Source organism: Triticum urartu, chromosome 1 (genome assembly GCF_003073215.2).
Source record: "Triticum urartu cultivar G1812 chromosome 1, Tu2.1, whole genome shotgun sequence".
Lineage (NCBI taxonomy): Eukaryota > Viridiplantae > Streptophyta > Magnoliopsida > Poales > Poaceae > Triticum > Triticum urartu.
Genome location: NC_053022.1, coordinates 479,895,633 through 479,916,192, shown reverse-complemented (window position 1 = coordinate 479,916,192; position 20,560 = coordinate 479,895,633). Strand labels below are relative to the sequence as shown.

The 20,560-nt window shown below is 55.1% G+C and overlaps 1 protein-coding gene across 1 annotated transcript in view; it reads right to left on the bottom strand.

Moving 5' to 3' along the window:
• LOC125532930 (protein ESMERALDA 1-like) overlaps positions 1 to 15,952 on the bottom strand; it is a 40,920-nt gene extending 24,968 nt beyond the window's left edge. The window contains exons 1-2 of the mRNA XM_048696782.1: positions 15,778 to 15,952; positions 12,773 to 12,930 (exon numbers count right to left, since the gene is read on the bottom strand). Coding sequence (XP_048552739.1) covers positions 12,773 to 12,930; positions 15,778 to 15,952 — 333 coding nt within the window. The remainder of the gene's footprint in view (positions 1 to 12,772; positions 12,931 to 15,777) is intronic.
• Positions 15,953 to 20,560: the final 4,608 nt, after the last annotated feature.

Here is a 20,560-nt window from a genome sequence, read left to right as displayed (position 1 = left end):
TTTATGAACTGGTGCAAGCCTCTCAGAGTTGGAATAAACGCTTTGATAGTGTGATCAAAGCATTTGGTTTTATACAGACTTTTGGAGAAGCTTGTATTTACAAGAAAGCGAGTGGGAGCTCTGTAGCATTTCTGATATTATATGTAGATGACATATTGCTAATCAGAAATGATATAGAATTTCTGGATAGCATAAAAGGATACTTGAATAAGAGTTTTTCAATGAAAGACCTCGGTGAAGCTGCTTACATATTGGGCATTAAGATCTATAGAGATAGATCAAGACGCTTAATTGGACTTTCACAAAGCACATACCTTGACAAAGTTTTGAAGAAGTTCAAAATGGATCAAGCAAAGAAAGGATTCTTGCCTGTGTTACAAGGTGTGAAATTGAGTAAGACTCAATCCCCGACCAATGCAGAAGATAGAGAGAAAATGAAAGATGTTCCCTATGCTTCAGCCATAGGCTCTATCATGTATGCAATGCTGTGTACCAGACCTGATGTGTGTCTTGCTATAAGTCTAGTAGGGAGGTACCAAAGTAATCCAGGAGTGGATCACTGGACAGCGGTCAAGAACATCCTGAAATACCTGAAAAGGACTAAGGATATGTTTCTCGTATATGGAGGTGACAAAGAGCTCATCGTAAATGGTTACGTTGATGCAAGCTTTGACACTGATCCGGACGATTCTAAATCGCAAACCAGATACGTGTTTACATTAAACGGTGGAGCTGTCAGTTGGTGCAGTTCTAAACAAAGTGTTGTGGCGGGATCTACATGTGAAGCGGAGTACATAGCTGCTTCGGAAGCAGCAAACGAAGGAGTCTGGATGAAGGAGTTCATATCCGATCTAGGTGTCATACCTAGTGCATCGGGTCCAATGAAAACCTTTTGTGACAATACTGGTGCAATTGCCTTGGCAAAGGAATCCAGATTTCACAAGAGAACTAAGCACATCAAGAGACGCTTCAATTCCATCCGGGATCTAGTCCAGGTGGGAGACATAGAGATTTGCAAGATACATACGGATCTGAATGTAGCAGACCCGTTGACTAAGCCTCTTCCACGAGCAAAACATAATCAGCACCAAAGCTCCATGGGTGTTAGAATCATTACTGTGTAATCTAGATTATTGACTCTAGTGCAAGTGGGAGACTGAAGGAAATATGCCCTAGAGGCAATAATAAATGTTATTATTTTATTTCCTTATATCATGATAAATGTTTATTATTCATGCTAGAATTGTATTATCCGGAAACATAATACTTGTGTGAATATATAGACAAACCAAATGTCACTAGTATGCCTCTACTTGACTAGCTCGTTAATCAAAGATGGTTATGTTTCCTAACCATAGACATGTGTTGTCATTTGATTAATGGGATCACATCATTAGAAGAATGATGTGATTGACATGACCCATTCCATTAGCTTAGCACCCGATCGTTTAGTATGTTGCTATTGCTTTCTTCATGACTTATACATGTTCCTATGACTATGAGATTATGCAACTCCCGTTTACCGGAGGAACACTTTGTGTGCTACCAAACGTCACAACGTAACTGGGTGATTATAAAGGAGCTCTACAGGTGTCTCCAAAGGTGAATGTTGGGTTGGCGTATTTCGAGATTAGGATTTGTCACTCCGATTATCGGAGAGGTATCTCTAGGCTCTCTCGGTAATGCACATCACATAAGCCTTGCAAGCATTACAACTAATGAGTTAGTTGTGAGATGATGTATTACGAAACGAGTAAAGAGACTTGCCAGTAACGAGATTGAACTAGGTATTGAGATACCGACGATCGAATCTCGGGCAAGTAACATACCGATGACAAAGGGAACAAAGTATGTTGTTATGCGGTCTGACCGATAAAGATCTTCGTAGAATATGTAGGAGCCAATATGAGCATCCAGGTTCCGCTATTGGTTATTGACCGGAGACGTGTCTCGGTCATGTCTACATTGTTCTTGAACCCGTAGGGTCCGCACGCTTAAGGTTTCGATGACAGTTATATTATGAGTTTATGCTTTTTGATGCACCGAAGTTTGTTCGGAGTCCCGGATGTGATCACGGACATGACGAGGAGTCTCGAAATGGTTGAGACATAAAGATTGATATATTGGAATCCTATATTTGGATATCGGAAGTGTTCCGGGTGAAATCGGGATTTTACCGGAGTACCGGGAGGTTACCGGAACCCCCCGGGAGGTATATGGGCCTTAGTGGGCTTTAGTTGAAGAGAGGAGAGGTGGCCAGGGCTGGGCCGCGCACCCCTCCCCCCTAGTCCAAATAGGACAAGGAGAGGGGGGCGGCACCCCCCTTCCTTCTCTCTCTCCTCTTTCCCCCTTCCCGAATCCTATTCCAACTAGGAAAGGGGGGAATCCTACTCCCGGTGGGAGTAGGACTCCTCCTGGCGCGCCCTCCTCCTGGCTGGCCGCACCCCCCCTTGATCCTTTATATACGGGGGCAGGGGGCACCCCTAGAAACACAAGTTGATCCACGTGATCATATTCTTAGCCGTGTGCGGTGCCCCCTTCCACCATAGTCCTCGATAATATTGTAGCGGTGCTTAGGTGAAGCCCTACGACGGTAGTACATCAAGATCGTCACCACGCCGTCGTGCTGACGGAACTCTTCCCCGACACTTTGCTGGATCGGAGTCCGGGGATCGTCATCGAGCTGAACGTGTGCTAGAACTCGGAGGTGCCGTAGTTTCGGTGCTTGATCGGTCGACCCGTGAAGACGTACGACTACATCAACCGCGTTGTGCTAACGCTTCCACTGTCGGTCTACAAGGGTACGTAGATCACACTCTCCCCTCTCATTGCTATGCATCACCATGATCTTGCGTGTGCGTAGGAAATTTTTTGAAATTACTACGTTCCCCAACAATTCCATCGTAGGCTTGCTGGACGGTGATGGGTTGGATGAGATTTATCATGTAATCGAGTTAGTTTTGTTAGGGTTTGATCCCTAGTATCCATTATGTTTTGAGATTGATGTTGCTATGACTTTGCTATGCTTAATGCTTGTCACTAGGGCCCGAGTGCCATGATTTCAGATCTGAACCTATTATGTTTTCATGAATATATGTGAGTTCTTGATCCTATCTTGCAAGTCTATAGTCACCTACTATGTGTTATGATCCGGCAACCCCGAAGTGACAATAATCGGGACCACTCCCGGTGATGACCATAGTTTGAGGAGTTCATGTATTCACTATGTGCTAATGCTTTGTTTCGGTTCTCTATTAAAAGGAGGCCTTAATATCCCTTAGTTTCCAATAGGACCCCGCTGCCACGGGAGGGTAGGACAAAAGATGTCATGCAAGTTCTTTTCCATAAGCACGTATGACTATATACGGAATACATGCCTACATTACATTGATGAATTGGAGCTAGTTCTGTGTCACCCTATGTTATGACTGTTACATGATGAACCGCATCCGGCATAATTATCCATCACTGATCCGGTGCCTACGAGTTTTCCATATACTGGTTTACGCTTATTTACTTTCCCACTGCTATTGTTACAATCACTACAAAATACCAAAAACATTACTTTTGTTGTCTTTACTTTTGTTGCCGCTACCACCACTATCATATTACTTTGCTACTAAACACTTTGCTGCAGATACTAAGTTTCCAGGTGTGGTTGAATTGACAACTCAGCTGCTAATACTTGAGAATATTCTTTGGCTCCCCTTGTGTTGAATCAATAAATTTGGGTTGAATACTCTACCCTCAAAAGCTGTTGCGATCCTGTCGGAGTAATGGGCCACGGGTAGGCTAACCCAGGCCCAGAACCTTTCAAGACATTGAGGCAGACTGCGCCCCTCGAGACCCCAGGACGAAGAGCCGCCTTCTGAGAGTCGGCGGCGAGGCGGTCGACCGCCCACTCGCGGCCGAGTGGCAGGGACGACTTCAGGATAAGCCGACTCCTGACTGGCGACTTCCAGAGAAGCCGGCCTTGGGGAGTCGGCCCGTGACGCCAACAACCCCCATGCCCTCATAAAGAAGGACGTGACGGGGAGTGGCCATAGTAAGGTCCACTCCCACCCCTTTTCCAAGGGTAGGCGTGGCTACTGTACGCCATACCCGCAGAGATCTCCGTGCGGCGCGACACTATTGCCATGCCGACCCTGACGTCAGCCCCAGAGGGCGGAGTCCTGTGCCCATGATGGCCTGCCGATACGACCCAGGGATGATGGGTCCCACCAGTAGGCGGGCGTATGAAAGACGACGAGAGCGCCACCAGTCATCCCGGATGGGAGTCGGCCACTAGGAGTTGGCCGGCCCCTCCCACGGGCCCCACGCACCATTAATCAGACACGACAGGTAGTGGCCACAGTGATCGCCCGCCAGACGGTGAAGCTGTCGCCACGACCTCATGACCGAGCCTGCATCATTAGAGGAACAGCTACAGTAATCTGCAGCCGGCAAGATCCACCCGCGGCCTGTCGATTCCGTACCGAGCCAGTCGGCGGGGCCCACCAGTCGGCGGGCCCCAGGAGTCAGCGGATAAGACGGTGGCCAGAGAGACTGACGGCTGGGCTCGCACCCAGCCGGATTACCATTGTACCCCTGGGGGGTTGGCCTATATAAACCCCCCAGGGCATCCATGTAAAGGGTTGGAATCCATTAGCACTAGACCAGATCATATAGGAAGGAGAGAGCTAGCCTTGCCTTCTCCTACCTCCAGGAAACAGCTCGAGGAGCAACCGTGTAAACGCTTTGCCATAGTGATCATGCGGAGACCCCGCGGAGCAGCAGTAGGGGTATTATCTCCCCGGAGAGCCCCGAAGCTGCGTAAGATTCGCCGGCGTGCATGCCTTCGCCTTATCCCGTTTCCAGGCACCGGCGACGTTCTACTCGCCCCCACCATGATAAGCCATCCTTTGGCATATGTCGCACCCAACCCCCGACATTTGGCGCCAACCGTGGGGCTTGGTGCACCGTCGTCCGGAGACCTGCTCTGGACGGGAACCCTTTTCCTCCCTAGCGAACGCAGCCAGCCCGGCACGCCAGACGGAGTTTGCACTGACGCGCTGCACATCGCTGAGATCGCCTGCGCAGCCAGCTGCCTCGCCGATCTTGTCAGCGAGGTTCGCCTCTCTGACGAACCTGCATCCAACGCAGGCACGGGCGGCCCCGAGAGCCTCCTCGCGGGCCTCCTCGACCAACTCCACGTCGCCGGCGAGCCTGCCGTGGACTTGGACTCTGTAGGCTCCACCGACCCGATGCTGGTCGACTCCGACACCGCGTCGCTCGATGCGTTGCCCACCAACATGGTGGTCTACGATGAGCCTCTTCCTCGCATGGAGAGCGACGAAAGCACCGTCACCGAGGTGCTCGTCATCGGTCATGACGAGCCTCCCAGCGGAGGAGCGCATGACCCACTTGGCGCGGCACTGCAAGACCTGACTGCGCCCATTCCGGAAGACGCTGACGCAAAGACGTTGGAGGCGCGCCGCCTTCAGCTCGTCGAAGGCACGAAGAAGCTGGCTAGCATGAGACGCTTGTCAGAAGCCTACCAGCGTGAGATGGATCGCGCTGTGGGTGGCTCACCAGCCCCAGCTGGGCCCAGCCGCCTTGGCGCGGTCTAGCAGCGCGGCGTGGCCATCGCCAACCTGTTTGGGGCAAATCGCTCTGTGTACGCCACGCTTGCGGAGAACATTCGAGCCGCCCAGGCGGCGGCGGACGAGCTGGACAACTTCGAGGGCGAAGAGCGCCGCCTGATGACGGAGCGAGTCCAGCAGCTCCTCGACGCGGCTGCCGCACAGAACGAGGCCGGCTGCCGCACGGAGGCGCCGCAGCGACAAAACGACGACCCGCCTCCATGCCGAGATCAAGGCGCGACGTCTTGGACGCTAACTGGCGGCACCCGAGGAAGGAAAGACAAGGATCCGGCTGTCAGCCATAGTCAGACTCACATTACCATAGAGCACTACCAAGACGGCCGCCCGAGAGCAGTGGAACGACGGGACGACTGTCCGCCTCCTCCTCCTCACAAGGAAAGGCGAGTCTCCCCGCCGCCTGTGGACCATCCGTCTCTCGGCGATCGCCTTGGCCGCCGAGAGGGAGTCGGAGAAAATGACGCCCGCCACCGGATCGACCGACTTCACCGATCCCTGGCGCTGGAAGAACAAGACGAGTTGGGTCCGCCTTGTTTCGGGCTCCGCATTCGAGACGAGCCCTTTCCTAAAGGGTTCACGCTCCCAAGAGACACGCCCAAGTACACCGGCTCCGTGAAGCCGGAGGACTGGCTGGTTGACTACTCCACGGTCGTCAACATAGCGAACGACAACAAGCGTGTCGCCGTAAAATACGTTCCGCTCATGCTCCAGGGCACGGCCCGGACATGGCTGAATAGCCTGAAGCTCCGCAGCATCAACAGCTGGGTCGACTTCACCGATGCATTCGTCCGCAACTTCGCAAGCACGTACAAGCGTCCTCCCAAGCCTCGTCAGCTTTCCTTGTGCATGCAAGGCCCCAACGAGTCGACTCGCGACTACCTCACGCGTTGGGCCGAGCTTCGAAACTCCTGCGAGGGCATGCACAAGGTGCAGGCTATCGAGTACTTCACCGCCGGGTGCAGAGAAGGCACCCTCCTCAAGCACAAGCTCCTCTGCGACGAGCCAGAAACCCTCGACGAGCTGCTGATCATAGCGGACAAGTATGCCATGGCCGACTCCTCCATGAAGGCGGAGATTCAAGTTAGCGCGACTGGCAAAGTGGCCCCTCAGGCTCCTAGAACTCCGGCAGGAGACGCCAGTCGGCGGCAACAGCAGAATGACCACAAGCACAAGGCCCCGCAGCCGGCTTCTAGCAGCCGGCAAGTGGCGACAGTTGAAGACCAGCAGCCAGATGGGCAGCCTCCACCCAAGTGGCAGAAAGGTGGCAAGCCCAACTGGTTGCCGGCTTTCTTATACGAGCAGACTCTGGATGGTCCTTGCAAGTTCCATAGCGGCGCGAAGCCATCGAATCACACCACCCAGAAGTGCCACTGGCTCACCAGGATCGCCAAAAGAGACGGCCTCCTACCTCCCCCGCCTGCTGGGCAGGAGCCTCCGCCTCCGCCCCAGCAGCCGGCTATCAGGCCAGTCGGCGCAGTACAAGACGAGTACCCCGAAGAGCACGGAGCCTACGTGATATTTACCAGCGTGGCTGATGATCGACACAGCAGGTGGTTGCAGTGACAAGAGGTGAATGCAGTAGCATCAGAGACACCAGAGTTCATGCACTGGTCCGAGAAGCCTATCAGCTGGAGCAGAGCTGATCACCCAGAGGTGATGCCGAGTCCGGGCTCTTATGCCTTGGTCTTGGATGCCACCTTTGCCACGGATAGACGAGCTGCTCGTTTCTCGCGAGTTCTGATAGACGGAGGTAGCAACATCAATATCCTGTACAAGGACACCATGGAGAAGTTAGGAATCAAGCAAAGACATCTTCAGAATAGCCGGACCGTGTTCCACGGCATTGTTCCTGGTCTTTCTTGCTCACCAATCGGCAAGATCCCGATGTACGTCCTCTTTGGAGACAAAGATCACTTCCGCCGAGAGTCAGTTTGGTTTGAGGTGGTGGATCTCGAGAGCCCATACCATGCATTACTTGGCCGACCCGCCCTGGCCAAGTTCATGGCGGTCCCCCACTACGGCTACCTCAAAATGAAGATGCCCAGTTCCAAGGGGATTCTGACCGTAGCCGGCGACTACCGGAAGTCGTCTGCCTGTGCGGCTGAGAGTAGTCGGCTGGCCGAGTCCCTGGTGATCGCGGCCGAGAAGCGGCTCCTTGACCGGGTTGTGGCGATGGCCGGCAAGCAGCTAGAGGTGTCGCCTAACCCAAAGGAGTCGGAGGCTGAGGGTTCGTTCAAGCCGGCCAAAGAGACAAAGAAGATACCCTTGGATCCGGAGCACCCAGAGAGGTACGCTGTCGTAGGCGCAAACCTTGACAACAAATAGGAAGGCGAGCTCGTCGATTTCCTCCGTGAGAATCGGGACATCTTCGCATGGTCCCCCAAAGACATGCCAGGTGTACCGACGGAATTCGCCGAGCACAAGTTACATGTCTGATCTGATGCAAAACCGGTCAGCCAGCCCTTGCGCCGCCTATCAGAAGAAAAGAGAAGAGTTGTCGGAGAAGAGATAGCCCAACTCCTAGCAGCCGGCTTCATTATGGAAGTATTCTTTCCAGAGTGGCTAGCCAACCCGGTCCTGGTACTGAAGAAGAACAAGCAGTGGCGAATGTGTATTGACTACACAAGCCTCAACAAGGCTTGCCCCAAAGACCCGTTTGCTTTACCAAGAATTGATCAGGTGATAGACTCCACAGCCGGATGCGAGCTGTTGAGCCTTTTGGATGCATATTCAGGATATCACCAGATCAAGCTGAACCCGGCTGACAGACTGAAGACCGCCTTCATCACACCGTTTGGAGCTTTCTGCTACCTCACCATGACGTTCGGCTTGAGGAATGCCGGCGCCACCTTTCAGCGTTGCATGCAGAAGTGCCTCGTCAAGCAACTCGGCAGAAACGCCCACGTCTACATGGACGATGTGGTGGTGAAGACGGAGAAGCGTGGAACACTGCTGGAAGACCTCAAGGAAACCTTTGAGAACCTGCGCCGATTCCAGATCAAGCTCAACCCTGAGAAGTGCGTCTTTAGAGTACCAGCCGTCCAACTCCTTGGCTTCCTGGTCTCTGAACGCGGAATAGAGTGCAACCCTGTAAAGATCAAGGCCATTGAGAGGATGGAGGTACCCAGCCGACTGCTGGACGTGCAAAAGTTCACCGGCTGCTTGGCGTCCATCAGCCGATTCATCAGTCGGCTGGGCGAGAAAGCTCTCCCCTTATACCAGCTCATCAAGAAGACCACTTTTTTCGAGTGGAACCACAAGGCGGATGAAGCTTTTCTCCAGTTGAAGAAGATGCTGACTACTCCACCTGTTCTGGCGGCTCCGACTCCTAAGGAGCCTATGCTCCTGTACATCGCCGCCACCAGCCGAGTAGTCAGCACAGTCATTGTAGTGGAACGTAAGGAGGAAGGCAAGGCACTACCTGTCCAGAGACCGGTATATTACCTGAGCGAAGTGCTGTCGACCTCCAAGCAGAACTACCCCCACTACCAGAAGATGTGCTATGGCGTGCACTTTGCCGCCAAGAAATAGAAGCCTTACTTTCAAGAGCATCCAATCACTGTGGTCTGCACGGCCCCACTTGCCAAGATCATCGGAAGCCGAGATGCTTCTGGCCGAGTGGCCAAATGGGCCATAGAGCTGGCTCCCTACACCATCCACTACCAGCCCCGCACCGCCATCAAGTCACAAGCACTGGCCGACTTCCTCGTCGACTGGGCCGAGACCCAGTACCTACCTCCAGCGCCCGACTCCACCCATTGGCGGATGCATTTCGATGGCTCCAAGATGCGCACCGGCTTGGGAGCCAGCGCTGTCCTCACTTCTCCTAAAGGCGACAAGCTCAAATACACACTGCAAATCCACTTTGCCGCCTCCAACAACGTCGCCGAGTACGAGGCGCTCATTCACGGGCTCTGGCTTGCCAAAGAACTTGGCATTCGCCGGATCCTGTGTTATGGCGACCCGGACTTAGTGGTCCAGCAGTCGTATGGCGACTGGGACACCAAAGATGCAAACATGGCGAGTTGCCATTTCCTCATGCAGCAACTCAGTGGATATTTCGAGGGGTGCGAGTTCCTCCATGTGCCAAGAAACGACAACGACCAAGCAGACGCCTTGGCACGAATCGGCTCTACCCGCCAAGCAATACCATCCGGCGTCGCCCTTCAACGCCTCCTCAAGCCGTCTGTCAAGCCTTCACCAGAATCAGACTCCATCTTTGTGCCGGCTCCTCCCGAAGAAGTCAGATCCGACTCCAAAGCCCCGGCAGACGGTACGGGGATTTTGGCGGATGGCTCCAAAGCCGCCACAGTCGAGGCCGACCTAGGGACTGCAGAAACAGGCTCGGGGACTGCGGCGGCCGGCCTGAAGACTCCAGAACTCGGCCCAAGGGCTGCGCCAGTCGGCCCAGTGACTTCATTAATCCAGCAAGTGGTTGTTGACTCCAGCCCGCCGCCTCCCAGCCCAGCCGCCCTTGTCCAAGTCGCAGTTCTGGCAGTCGAAGAAATAGCAGCACCCTCATGGGCCCAGCCCATCCTCAAATTCCTGGTGAGCAAAGAGCTACCGACTGATGAGACCTTAGCTCAGCAAGTACAACGCCGAGCGGCAGCCTACACCATAGTCAACAGAGAGCTGGCCAGGCGCAGCGTCACTAGTGTCTACCAGCGCTGCGTAGAGCCAGAGCAAGGCCAAGCAATTCTCAAAGACATCCATCAAGGCGAGTGCGACCAGCATGCGGCTTCAAGAGCACTCGTCGCCAAAGCTTTCCGACACGGTTTCTTTTGGCCAACGGCCTTAGAAGAGGCCAAGGAATTGGTCCAAAAATGCAAAGGGTGCCAGAAGTTCCGCTCCAAGCCGCATCAGCCGGCTTCTGCACTCAAGACCATCCCCATTGTCTGGCCTTTCATAGTTTGGGGTCTAGACATGGTGGGGCCATTCAAGACGACACGAGGTGGCTTAACTCACTTACTTGTCGCGGTGGACAAGTTCACCAAGTGGATAGAAGCGAAGCCAATCAAGAAACTGAATGGTCCGACTGCCGTGACTTTCATCTCCGACATCACAATTCGGTACGGCATACCACACAGCATCATCACCGACAACGACATGAATTTTGCCAAAGGCGCCTTGGCCCATTTCTGTGCGACACAGGGCATCCGACTAGACCTAGCGTCCGTCGCCCATCCATAGTCAAATGGCCAGGTGGAGCGAGCAAACGGCCTCATCCTGTCCGGCATCAAGCCCCGACTGGTCGAGCCTCTGGAGCGCTCGGCTAGCTGCTGGCTCGATGAGTTGCCAGCCGTCCTCTGGAGTCTGCGCACGACTCCAAACAAGTCAACCGGCTTCACGCCTTTCTTCCTCGTCTACGGTGCTGAAGCCGTCATCCCAACGGACATAGAGTTCGATTCCCCGCAAGTCACCATGTACACCGAGGAAGAAGCAAAAGAAGCACGACAAGACGGCGTCGACCTGCTGGAAGAGGGCTGGCTGTTGGCACTCAGCCGGTCCAGCATCTACCAGCAGAGCCTGCGCAGATACTACAACAGGAAAGTCAGGCCGAGATCTTTCTAGGAGGACGACCTCGTGCTCCGACTAATCCAGCGAACAGCCGGCCAACACAAGCTGTCGGCGCCTTGGGAAGGCCCCTTCATCATCAGCAAAGTACAGGGCAACGACTCCTACTACTTGATCGACGCTCAGAAGCCCCGAGAACGCAAGAGGGACGACTCCGGCAAAGAGACAGAGCGGCCATGGAATGCAAATCTCCTCCAAAGATTTTACAGTTAAACGCAGTATGTATCACGCTACGTTTTGTATTAAAAGTACCAAGACTTCGGGCCCCCCGAGAAGAGCTCGGGGACTGCCCTCTTTTATCTATATGATAAGAAATATACCTTCGAGTATATTACTCTTTGTTATGCCGCTTGGCACCGGGTTCGACTAGTCGGCCCGGGGACTTGCCGTCCTGCGCTATGAAATGCTTCCTGCAGCCGGACAAGTAGTGTGTGGCGTCTAAGCCGTCTCCTGCCAGAAGCCGCAGCTCGCAGAGCGACTGACTGGTGGGCAGGAGTAAGGAAGAATGGGCGTCCACATGAAAAATGGCTAAGGACTCAAAGCATAAACATAGCTTAAGGCTGGCTTCCAGCCTTTTTTCGCAAACCGACTCTTGAATAGTCGGCTTGCCGCCTTCTATCCGACTTGTTAAAAAACTCTAAAACGGCTAAGTACTTGCCTTCCCAAAGTGACCAAGAATTTGATCCAGCAGCAGTCCGCAGAGCGGCTGTCCGACTGACAAAGACAGCAACCGAGGGAAGACGGCAAAGGAAAAAGCCAAAAGAACAATGAGCAAGAAAAGATAGAAGTCGGATGAATATCTACATAACAAAGGCCCTTGGCCGAATCTTCGAGCAGAATTTCAAAATACACCCCGCGGGTGGAATTGTGCGAATTAACAAGTTCTTCAAATACTATTAGAACAGGTAAAACAAATACACAGTGGCAGCCTAGGGGGCGGCAGACGGGTTTGGAGGATCGGAGGAGACATCGGTGTTGGATGTTGGGGCGGCCGGCTGGGCGGTCTCGGCTTGATCACCTCCCGCGGCAATCGGCTCGGGTGGGCACGGCTCGTTGCTGGAGGCGCGGTCGAGCTAAGGCTGGCCGTCCGCTCCATCTTCCGGTGCCTCCGTCTCGCTTCCGTCCTCCGCCTCGTCTTCCTCCCCGACGCTGGAGCCGATCACCTCTGCCGAGTCCTTGCCGTAGTCGGGGTTCAGCCCAAACCACTCCGGCGATACCTCCCCGCCGTCTTCAGCCCGCTCAGGGACAAAGATGCTGGTGTCAGTGTACTCGGCGATCGCCGCCGCACGCTTGACAAGGGCGTCTTCCGCGGCTGCCAGCTCCGGCTGGGCCTCTGACCGGAGTGTGGCCAGACGGTCTAGGTCCAGCCCCGGATACCACGCCTTGACGAATTCCAAGGCTCGGCGCGCTCCGGCCCGGGCCGAGGAACCTTTCGAGGCCTCAAGACGGCCAACCGCGACCTCCAGCCAATCGGCAGTCCGACTAGGGGTGCGCGGAGCCTGCACGTCTGGCCATAGGGCGGCAATTGCTTGGGCGCCGACACGTTGAAGCCGGCGCACCATCTGGTGGGCTGGCCGTAGGCGAGCCCCAATGCTTAGAATATGCTCGTCAAGGGTCCGAGGGGCATCAGCGGTGATCTCCGCGCCATCCGCCCTTCGCTCCTCGCGGTCGACCCCAATAGCTTGAATGGCGGCCTGCGAGTGGCCGGGGAAGAAGTCTGCCAAGACGGAAAGAATGAAGAACAAGTCAAAAAAACTAGGAGTCGGCTCGACCTATAGTCAGTGGCTCGAAGAAGGAAAGCAAAGAAGCTCACCGTCGACGAGGTCCTCGATCTCGTGGAAGCCGGAGGCCAACATTGCCTCCTTTTCGGTCCAGGAGGAGCGCTCGCTCGCGAACTCGGCCAGGAGGGCGGCCTTCGCCTCTTCCGCCTCCTTCTGCGTCTTCATAAGCAGCTCCATCTGCTCTGCCAATTGTGCGGCCAGCAGATCGCGCTCTGCGGTGAGCTTGCTGCACTCCTCCCCCTTGGCGCGCAACGCAGAGTTGGCTTCGCTCAACTGTTGTTGAAGAGTGGCGTTGGCCTCTGAAGGGAAAGAAGAAAGAAGGCGTTAAGTCATCAACGAAGAAGGTCATCGGGGAGATCCGGCCCGACTGCTCAGCATTCAGCCCGAATCTCGGGGACTACAGCCCGCGGGTGCGCCAGCGCGCCCCTGCAAAGAAGAAAAAGGACTCACTCTGGCTCTCCGACAAGTCGGCGGTCCGCTTGCCCAGCTCTTCAATGTTGCGGTTGAAGGCGGTGACACGGAGGTTGTGATAGTCCTGCAACAAGTATTTCAAAACAAAGGTCAGTACCCGGAACTCACCAATTGGAGTTCCGGGCCGCCTGCTCAGCAGCCGGCCCAAAACTCGGGGACTACACCCAGTGGGTGCGCTGGCGCGCCCCCACAGAGAGGAACAAGAAAACAGGGACAAAGGAGAAAGCATACCCGGATGGCTGCCCGCGACGCCAGGTGCGCCTTGGTGCAATTTTGGATGGCGTCGCTCTCAGCTCGCAGCTTCGTCTGGACATCTAGAAGCGCCTGGTTCAGCGGGCCCGTGCCGCCTCCTCGCACCCACCCAATGGGCGCGGCGCTCGTCGCTTCAGCGTCTGGAATTGTCGAGCTGGCGGTGCCGGTCTCCAAGGGGCATGGCGCCGAAGTCGCCTTCTCAAGACGGCGGCGCGTTGGCGAGCCGACTTGAAGGAGTAGCCTTGCCACGGCCTCGTCTTCAGTCGGCGGCAAGGGCGGATCCGCCGGCTGTTTGCCTTGCGCGCTCATAGACGGCGGCGGGGGCGGCTGTGGCGGCGCGACCGCGTCCGGCATGGGGGCGTCACCACCGCCTCTCTCCATGATCGGGAACTCGCCGCCGGCTTCCCCCGACTGCTCCGTGAACTCCAGGGGCGGCGGCGCAGAGTTCAGAGGGGTGACGAACACCGCCGACCGCCGGGGCACGACTTCCTTAGCCGGCCGCTTTGCCGCAGCAGCGGCGTCGGCCGCCTCCAGCTTCTTCAGGGCGGAGGCCTCCGCCTTCTCGGCCTCCGCTTTCTCCCGGCGGGCGGCCTCTTCCTCCTCGCGCTTCTCCTGCGCGTTCCGCTCCGTCGCCTCCCGAAGGTCGGCGGCGGGGTCAATCCGCCGAGTGGTGGCAGACGTCTCCACCGACCCCATAACGGCGGCGGCGGCAACCCTCTCAAGAGTGAGGGGAGCCCTGAGGCGAGAAAAGCATATGAAAAACTCAGACAAGATCAACAAAGAGAAAATAAAGATAAGGGACGGAGGTGCTTACGCAGAGACCAGCGGCGGCTTCTTCACTTCCTTGCATAAGCGGTTGACTTTCGCGGCCGCCTATTCCCGCTTGGTCGCGGCGGCGGCTCCCTTGAACTTCTTCGACCGGCCTCCAAGCGTAATCGGCCCGGCTCGACGCTTCTTCGCACCGCCTTGAGCATCCAAGCCGGCGGAGGAACTCGCGCTTGGCTGGCCGGCCTTTGGCTGGCGACACCGGGCGACTTCTCCCTCGGCCTCGTCGTCAGGCCAGTCGGCGAAAGTGGCCAAAGGCCTGGAGCCGCCTGCTTCTCCTCCTCCTCCCTCGGCGTCGGCTTCCATGGCCGCCGCCCCCAAGTCAGGATTGTCGACGTCGCTCTTTGCCCGACCGGGGACAAATTGACGAGCCGGCCCCGCGGTGCCGTCCGAAGGAGGGACGAGAGGATTCTGATTCAAAACAAAAATGGTCAGACTTGACAAGTCGGACTCGGCAACCAAAGAAACATAAGAAGAAGGAAGACGACTTACAATAGGCAAGGGGTTGGCGCGCAAATACAGCTCCTTGCTGAACCGCCAGTCCATCGAGAGACCGCAGTTCGCGATGTAGTTCACCGTGTTCGCCACCTCCGCATGAGGCATGTCCTTGGAGCACATCCGACTCGGGTCCCGATGACCGCTCATCTGGCAGATCAGGTGAGGCCGACCTTGGAGTGGGAGGACTCGGCGCGCCACGAAGGCGACTAGCAAGTCGGCCCCGGTCAAGCCCTCCGACTGCGTCAGCACTCGAAGTCACGCGACGGCGGTGGCACCAGCGGGAGACAACGTCTTGGCTCGGTGTGACCAGCTGGGGAGCCTTCCAGCCGGCGCGCCGGCTTCGTAAGCTGGCAGGTTAACCCAGTCGCCTTCTGGGGCGACGTTCTTCACATAAAAATAGGACCGTTGCCACATCTTCACCGACTTAATCAGTGCAATGGTGGGAAACGGATTGTCAGCCACTGATCTCCGCATTGCGATGAATGCACCGCACTCGGCCGGCACGCTGGCGACGTGTGTGCCGAGCTTGAATTGGAAGAACTCACCCAAGAGCTCGATGGTGGGGAGAACGCCGAGGAAGCATTCACACAGGGTGGCGAAGGCAGCCAGCAGCACCACCGTGTTCGGAGTAAGGTGGTGCGGCTGGAGCCCGTGGAACTCCAAGAAGGAGCGGAAGAAGCCGCTTGCCGGCAGCCCCAGGCCGCGCATAAGGTGCGAGCGGAATATGACCCGCTCACCCTCCTCAGGCGCCAGCGATATTTCTCCCTCCGGCGTGAGGCGGACCCGCACTAAGTCCCTGCCGGGCAGCCGCCGTGTCTGGCAGAGGATCTCGATGTCGTCGTCGTCAACCTCGGAGCCATCCCACACTCCGGAGCGTACAACAAGAGGCGCGGCGGCGGAGGAAGAGCTCATCGCTGCGGGCGCGGCGTGGCTCGGAGCAGCAGCGGCAAGAGGAAGAAGAAGCAAGAAGGAGCGAAAGAGAGTGGGGAGAATGGGCGCGCGTGCTTCGCCGCCCCCCTCCCCCCGCTTACTTGTAGGCTCGTGGGCTGAGAAGCTGAGGGGGCGGTCGTGGGATTAACTGCGCCCGGGACCCCACAACCCCCATGATTTACCACATGAAGTTACCACGTGCAATAACCGCGCGGGAACCCCAACTGTCCGCGGCCACAACGGATCCGTTCGCATGCCGAGGCACGGTAGTGGCGGGCCCCATCTATAGGCCTGTCCCGTCGCGCGTGTGGGTGAGCAGACTAGCTCAGCCACGTGGCGCCTCACGACGGGTCCACCACGGGCGGCGACCCGGAAGCTTATCAGGCACGCCGCCTGAACTCTGCCGCGATGTTCAAACTTTTCTAGGGGCAAGTCGGCCTTGAGCAAGTCCGACTCCAACTAGTCGGCTTGACAGAGGACGGCTAGCGAGGCCCAGATCCAACCACTAGAGAGAAGAAACTGTTGAGGCTCCTCGACGTGTCGCCCTCGGAGCCTCACCAGCTTCGGGGACTACTGTCGGAGTAATGGGCCATGGGTAGGCTAACCCAGGCCCAGAACCTTTCAAGACATTGAGGCAGACTACGCCCCTCGAGACCCCAGGACGAAGAGCCGCCTTCTGAGAGTCGGCGGCGAGGCGGCCGATTGCTCACTCGCGGCCGAGTGGCAGGGACGACTTCAGGATAAGCTGACTCCTGACTGGCGACTTCCAGAGAAGCTGGCCTTGGGGAGTCGGCCCGCGATGCCAACAACCCCCATGCCCTCATAAAGAAGGACGGGACGGGGAGTGGCCATAGTAAGGTCCACGCCCACCCCTTTTCCAAGGGCAGGCGTGGCTACAGTATGCCGTACCTGCAGAGATCCCCGTGCGGTGTGACACTATTGCCATGCCGGCCCTGACGTCAGCCCCAGAGGGCGGAGTCCTGTGCCCACGACGACCTGCCGGTACGACCCAGGGATGATGGGTCCCACCAATCAGCGGGCGTACGAAAGACGGCGAGAGCGCCACCAGTCGGCCCGGATGGGAGTCGGCCACCAGGAGTTGGCCGGCCCCTCCCACGGGCCCCACGCACCATTAATCAGACACGACAGGTAGTGGACACAGTGATCGCCCGCCAGATGGCGAAGCTGTCGCCACGACCTCATGACCGAGCCTGCGTCATTAGAGGCACGGCTACAGTAATCTGCAGCCGGCAAGACCCGCCCGCGGCAGACGCAGCCTGTCGGCTCCGTACCAAGCCAGTCGGCGGGGCCCACCAGTCGGCGGGCCCCAGGAGTCGGCGAATAAGATGGCAGCCAGAGAGACTGACAGCTGGGCTCGCAACCAGCCGGATTACCATTGTACCCCTGGGGGTAGGCCTATATAAACCCCCCAGGGCATCCATGTAAAAGGTTGGAATCCATTAGCACTAGACCAGATCATATAGGAAGGAGAGAGCTAGCCTTGCCTTCTCCTACCTCCAGGAAACATCTCGAGGAGCAACCGTGTAAACGCTTTGCCATAGTGATCATGCGGAGACCCCGCAGAGCAGCAGTAGGGGTATTATCTCCCCGGAGAGCCCCGAAGCTGGGTAAGATTCACCGGCGTGCATGCCTTCGCCTTATCCCGTTTCCAGGCACCGGCGACGTTCTACTCACCCCCACCATGATAAGCCATCCTTTGGCATATGTCGCACCCAACCCCCGACAGATCCCCTATACTTGTGGGTTATCAGGGGGATGTGTGCAAATTACGTCTTGACCGGCACGCGTCCTACATCAAGAGTCAACTGTCCAATTGAAGGCCTTATCCGTTGTGCGGTGTTGCCCCGGTAATTAAGATAGCAATAATCGGCCAAAATCAATTCTCTTTTAAGTTCTACACCTCTTGTATCCCAGAGATAGGATCTGTGTTATCATACTAAGGGTCAGTTCATTAAAGAACACATCATAAAGATTGATTGACTGGTAATATGTCTTACAATAGGTGTCAGATGTGATGCACGATTTAAAGTATGGCTAGATGGCTAAGAACTATGGTGGTGATGAAGGTGGTGGTTATGGAGATGGAAAATGGCAGCGGCTAGGGTTGATGGAGATGGTTTCTGTGAAGATGACGATGTTCTCCAGCTGCGAAACAGAGCTCCTCACTACTGCAAGAATGCCTAGCAGTGGTGGGCGCAAAACGTCCAACAGTGGCGGGCCATCATCCCAGGGGCGCCCGCCACTGACCTCCCGCCATTTCTATTACCACATCAGTGGCGGGCGCCCACCCGCCACTGGTACGTAGCTTCCACTGGAGGGCGCTCGTACTTGCCCGCCACAGCTTGCTTTTGTTGCCAGCCATAGATGCCATGTTAGCAGTGGTTGTTCTGCCGTAGTGCCCGCCGCTGGAGGGAAAGGGATGAGAACGGACTATTGGCATATCGCGCAAAAGGCGTACTCATATGATTCTTGATATAACTAAAGCAGAATGAATTCATTTTGAAAAAAATGCTCAAATAATTCAGTAACACTTCAAAGTTATTCAACTTAAGAAACAAACATCAGTGTATCACATCCATATTAACATACTAATTAATTAACTAATTAACAGTAATTGGCTGATATATTCATGACTTAGACCTTAGTTTTAAACATGGTCAACGACAACCATCATGTGAGAGTCATTGCGGTTGCTCTTCCTTATGGTGATTATCACAACGGTGTCCACCCTTGGTTCTCTCTTTCCTGTCATGAACTCCCGCCGGCCGGATTCATAGAATGATATGCACCCATCCGATTCCATCTTGTATTGGACGTTTGTGACACGCCCTATTGGTCCATGGCGTACTCTAGCGGTGCCGATGGCGGGGATGTCCACTCCGGAAAACATCTTCATAGGTGTCGGGGATATACCCAGCGGTATGACCCGGCCAGAGGTATGACCCGGCTGGGACATGATGTTTCATTGGTGACCCGGCAAACTATAAGCCGACGGGAACAGTTAAGCATTGTAAGCTGGCAGACACAGTCATGTAACCCGGCAAACACAGTCATGTAACCCGGTAGACACAGTAATGTAACCCGGCAGACATAGTCATGTAATCCGGCAGACACAGTCAGGTAACCCGGCAGACACAATCATGTAACCCGGCAGACACAGTCATATAAGCCAGATAGTTAAGCAGACAGTTAAGTCGGATAGTTAAGCCAGATGGTAAGCCAGATTGTAAGTCAACATTTAAGAAGCCCAAAACATTAACAAGCCCATGGAGAGAAGACAAAATAGTTAAGTCTTAAGTCCGAGTTGGACTCTACATGTAACCCGCCCCTTCAACATATATAAGGAGGGGCAGGGCACCCCAAGAGGGACATGTTGGATAATCATTAAGTCTAGACACAACTAGGAGAGCTGGAGTTACGACAACTCCCTCATGATGATAATGAGACCTAGCCACAAACAACATGTAGGGTTGTTACCGGATGATGTTTCCCGGGGCCCGAAGCTGTCTAAATCTTCGTCTTGCGTGTTGCGTCTATTGATTCCGATCAACCCCTTCAAGCTACCGCATAGATGCGTTGGCCTCACGACTAAGTCCTCACACTAGGACATCTTCCGTGATGTTTCCACGATAGTTGGCGCCCACTGTGGGGCCTGCGTACGGTGGTGTTGAGTTCTTGGAGGGATCTCTCATATGGATCGAGAAGCTCACGGTTGACTAGATGAAGATGAAGAAGAGGCTCGCAAGATAACCCGGCATAGGATAACTTTGGGCAGAACCGGTAAAGTTCATAGTTGATTCAGGATTAAATTTTTGAGTGGATAGCACAAGGTTAAGGTTCAAGAAGAATTAGGATCGCTGGGCTTATATGTGTTCGCTGCCGCCATCCTACGATCCTCCGAGACCGATAGGCGTTTGTTCCCTATACAATTAAGAAATCTAAGCCAAATTAATCTTTTGCTGCAATGCACCAGGAGCAAAGACCAAGACCAGAAGAGATGAGATCAGACAAAAAAGACATCAACAGATGCAAGCCACGCTTGAGATGAGGAAACATGGAAGTCAAAACCGACAACAACCTAGACCTCGAGTTGGCCTTGTTTTTTGCTGCATCGTGGACAGCTCTCAGCAACCGCGAATCCTGGGTTGGCTAATATTATTAAATAAGATCTAAGGCGAACTGCTGTCCGAGCAGCACAGGGATCAGTCTGGTCTGATTTTATTAAACTAGATTTACCTTGTTCTCCTCTGGACCGAGGTTCACATGGAAGATGTTGGTCCTCTGGACTGACCCGTACAAGAATCAAGTCGCCAGGGCCCTTTCTTTTTTCCTTGGTTCCAGTTTTTATGCTGATTGGACGAGCTTGAGAATATTAAACGATGGCCACTCCAAGTCGCCGTCGTCTTTGCGCGTAGCTCCATCTCCGGGCTGCGGGCGCGTTAGCAGTTAGCCCCGTCAATGTGCGCAAGGAAAAGGAAGTGTTGAGTGCTACCTCTTGAGCACTGCGTTGGTTTTCCCCGAAGAGGAAGGGATGATGCAGCAAAGTAGCGCAAGTATTTCCCTCAGTTT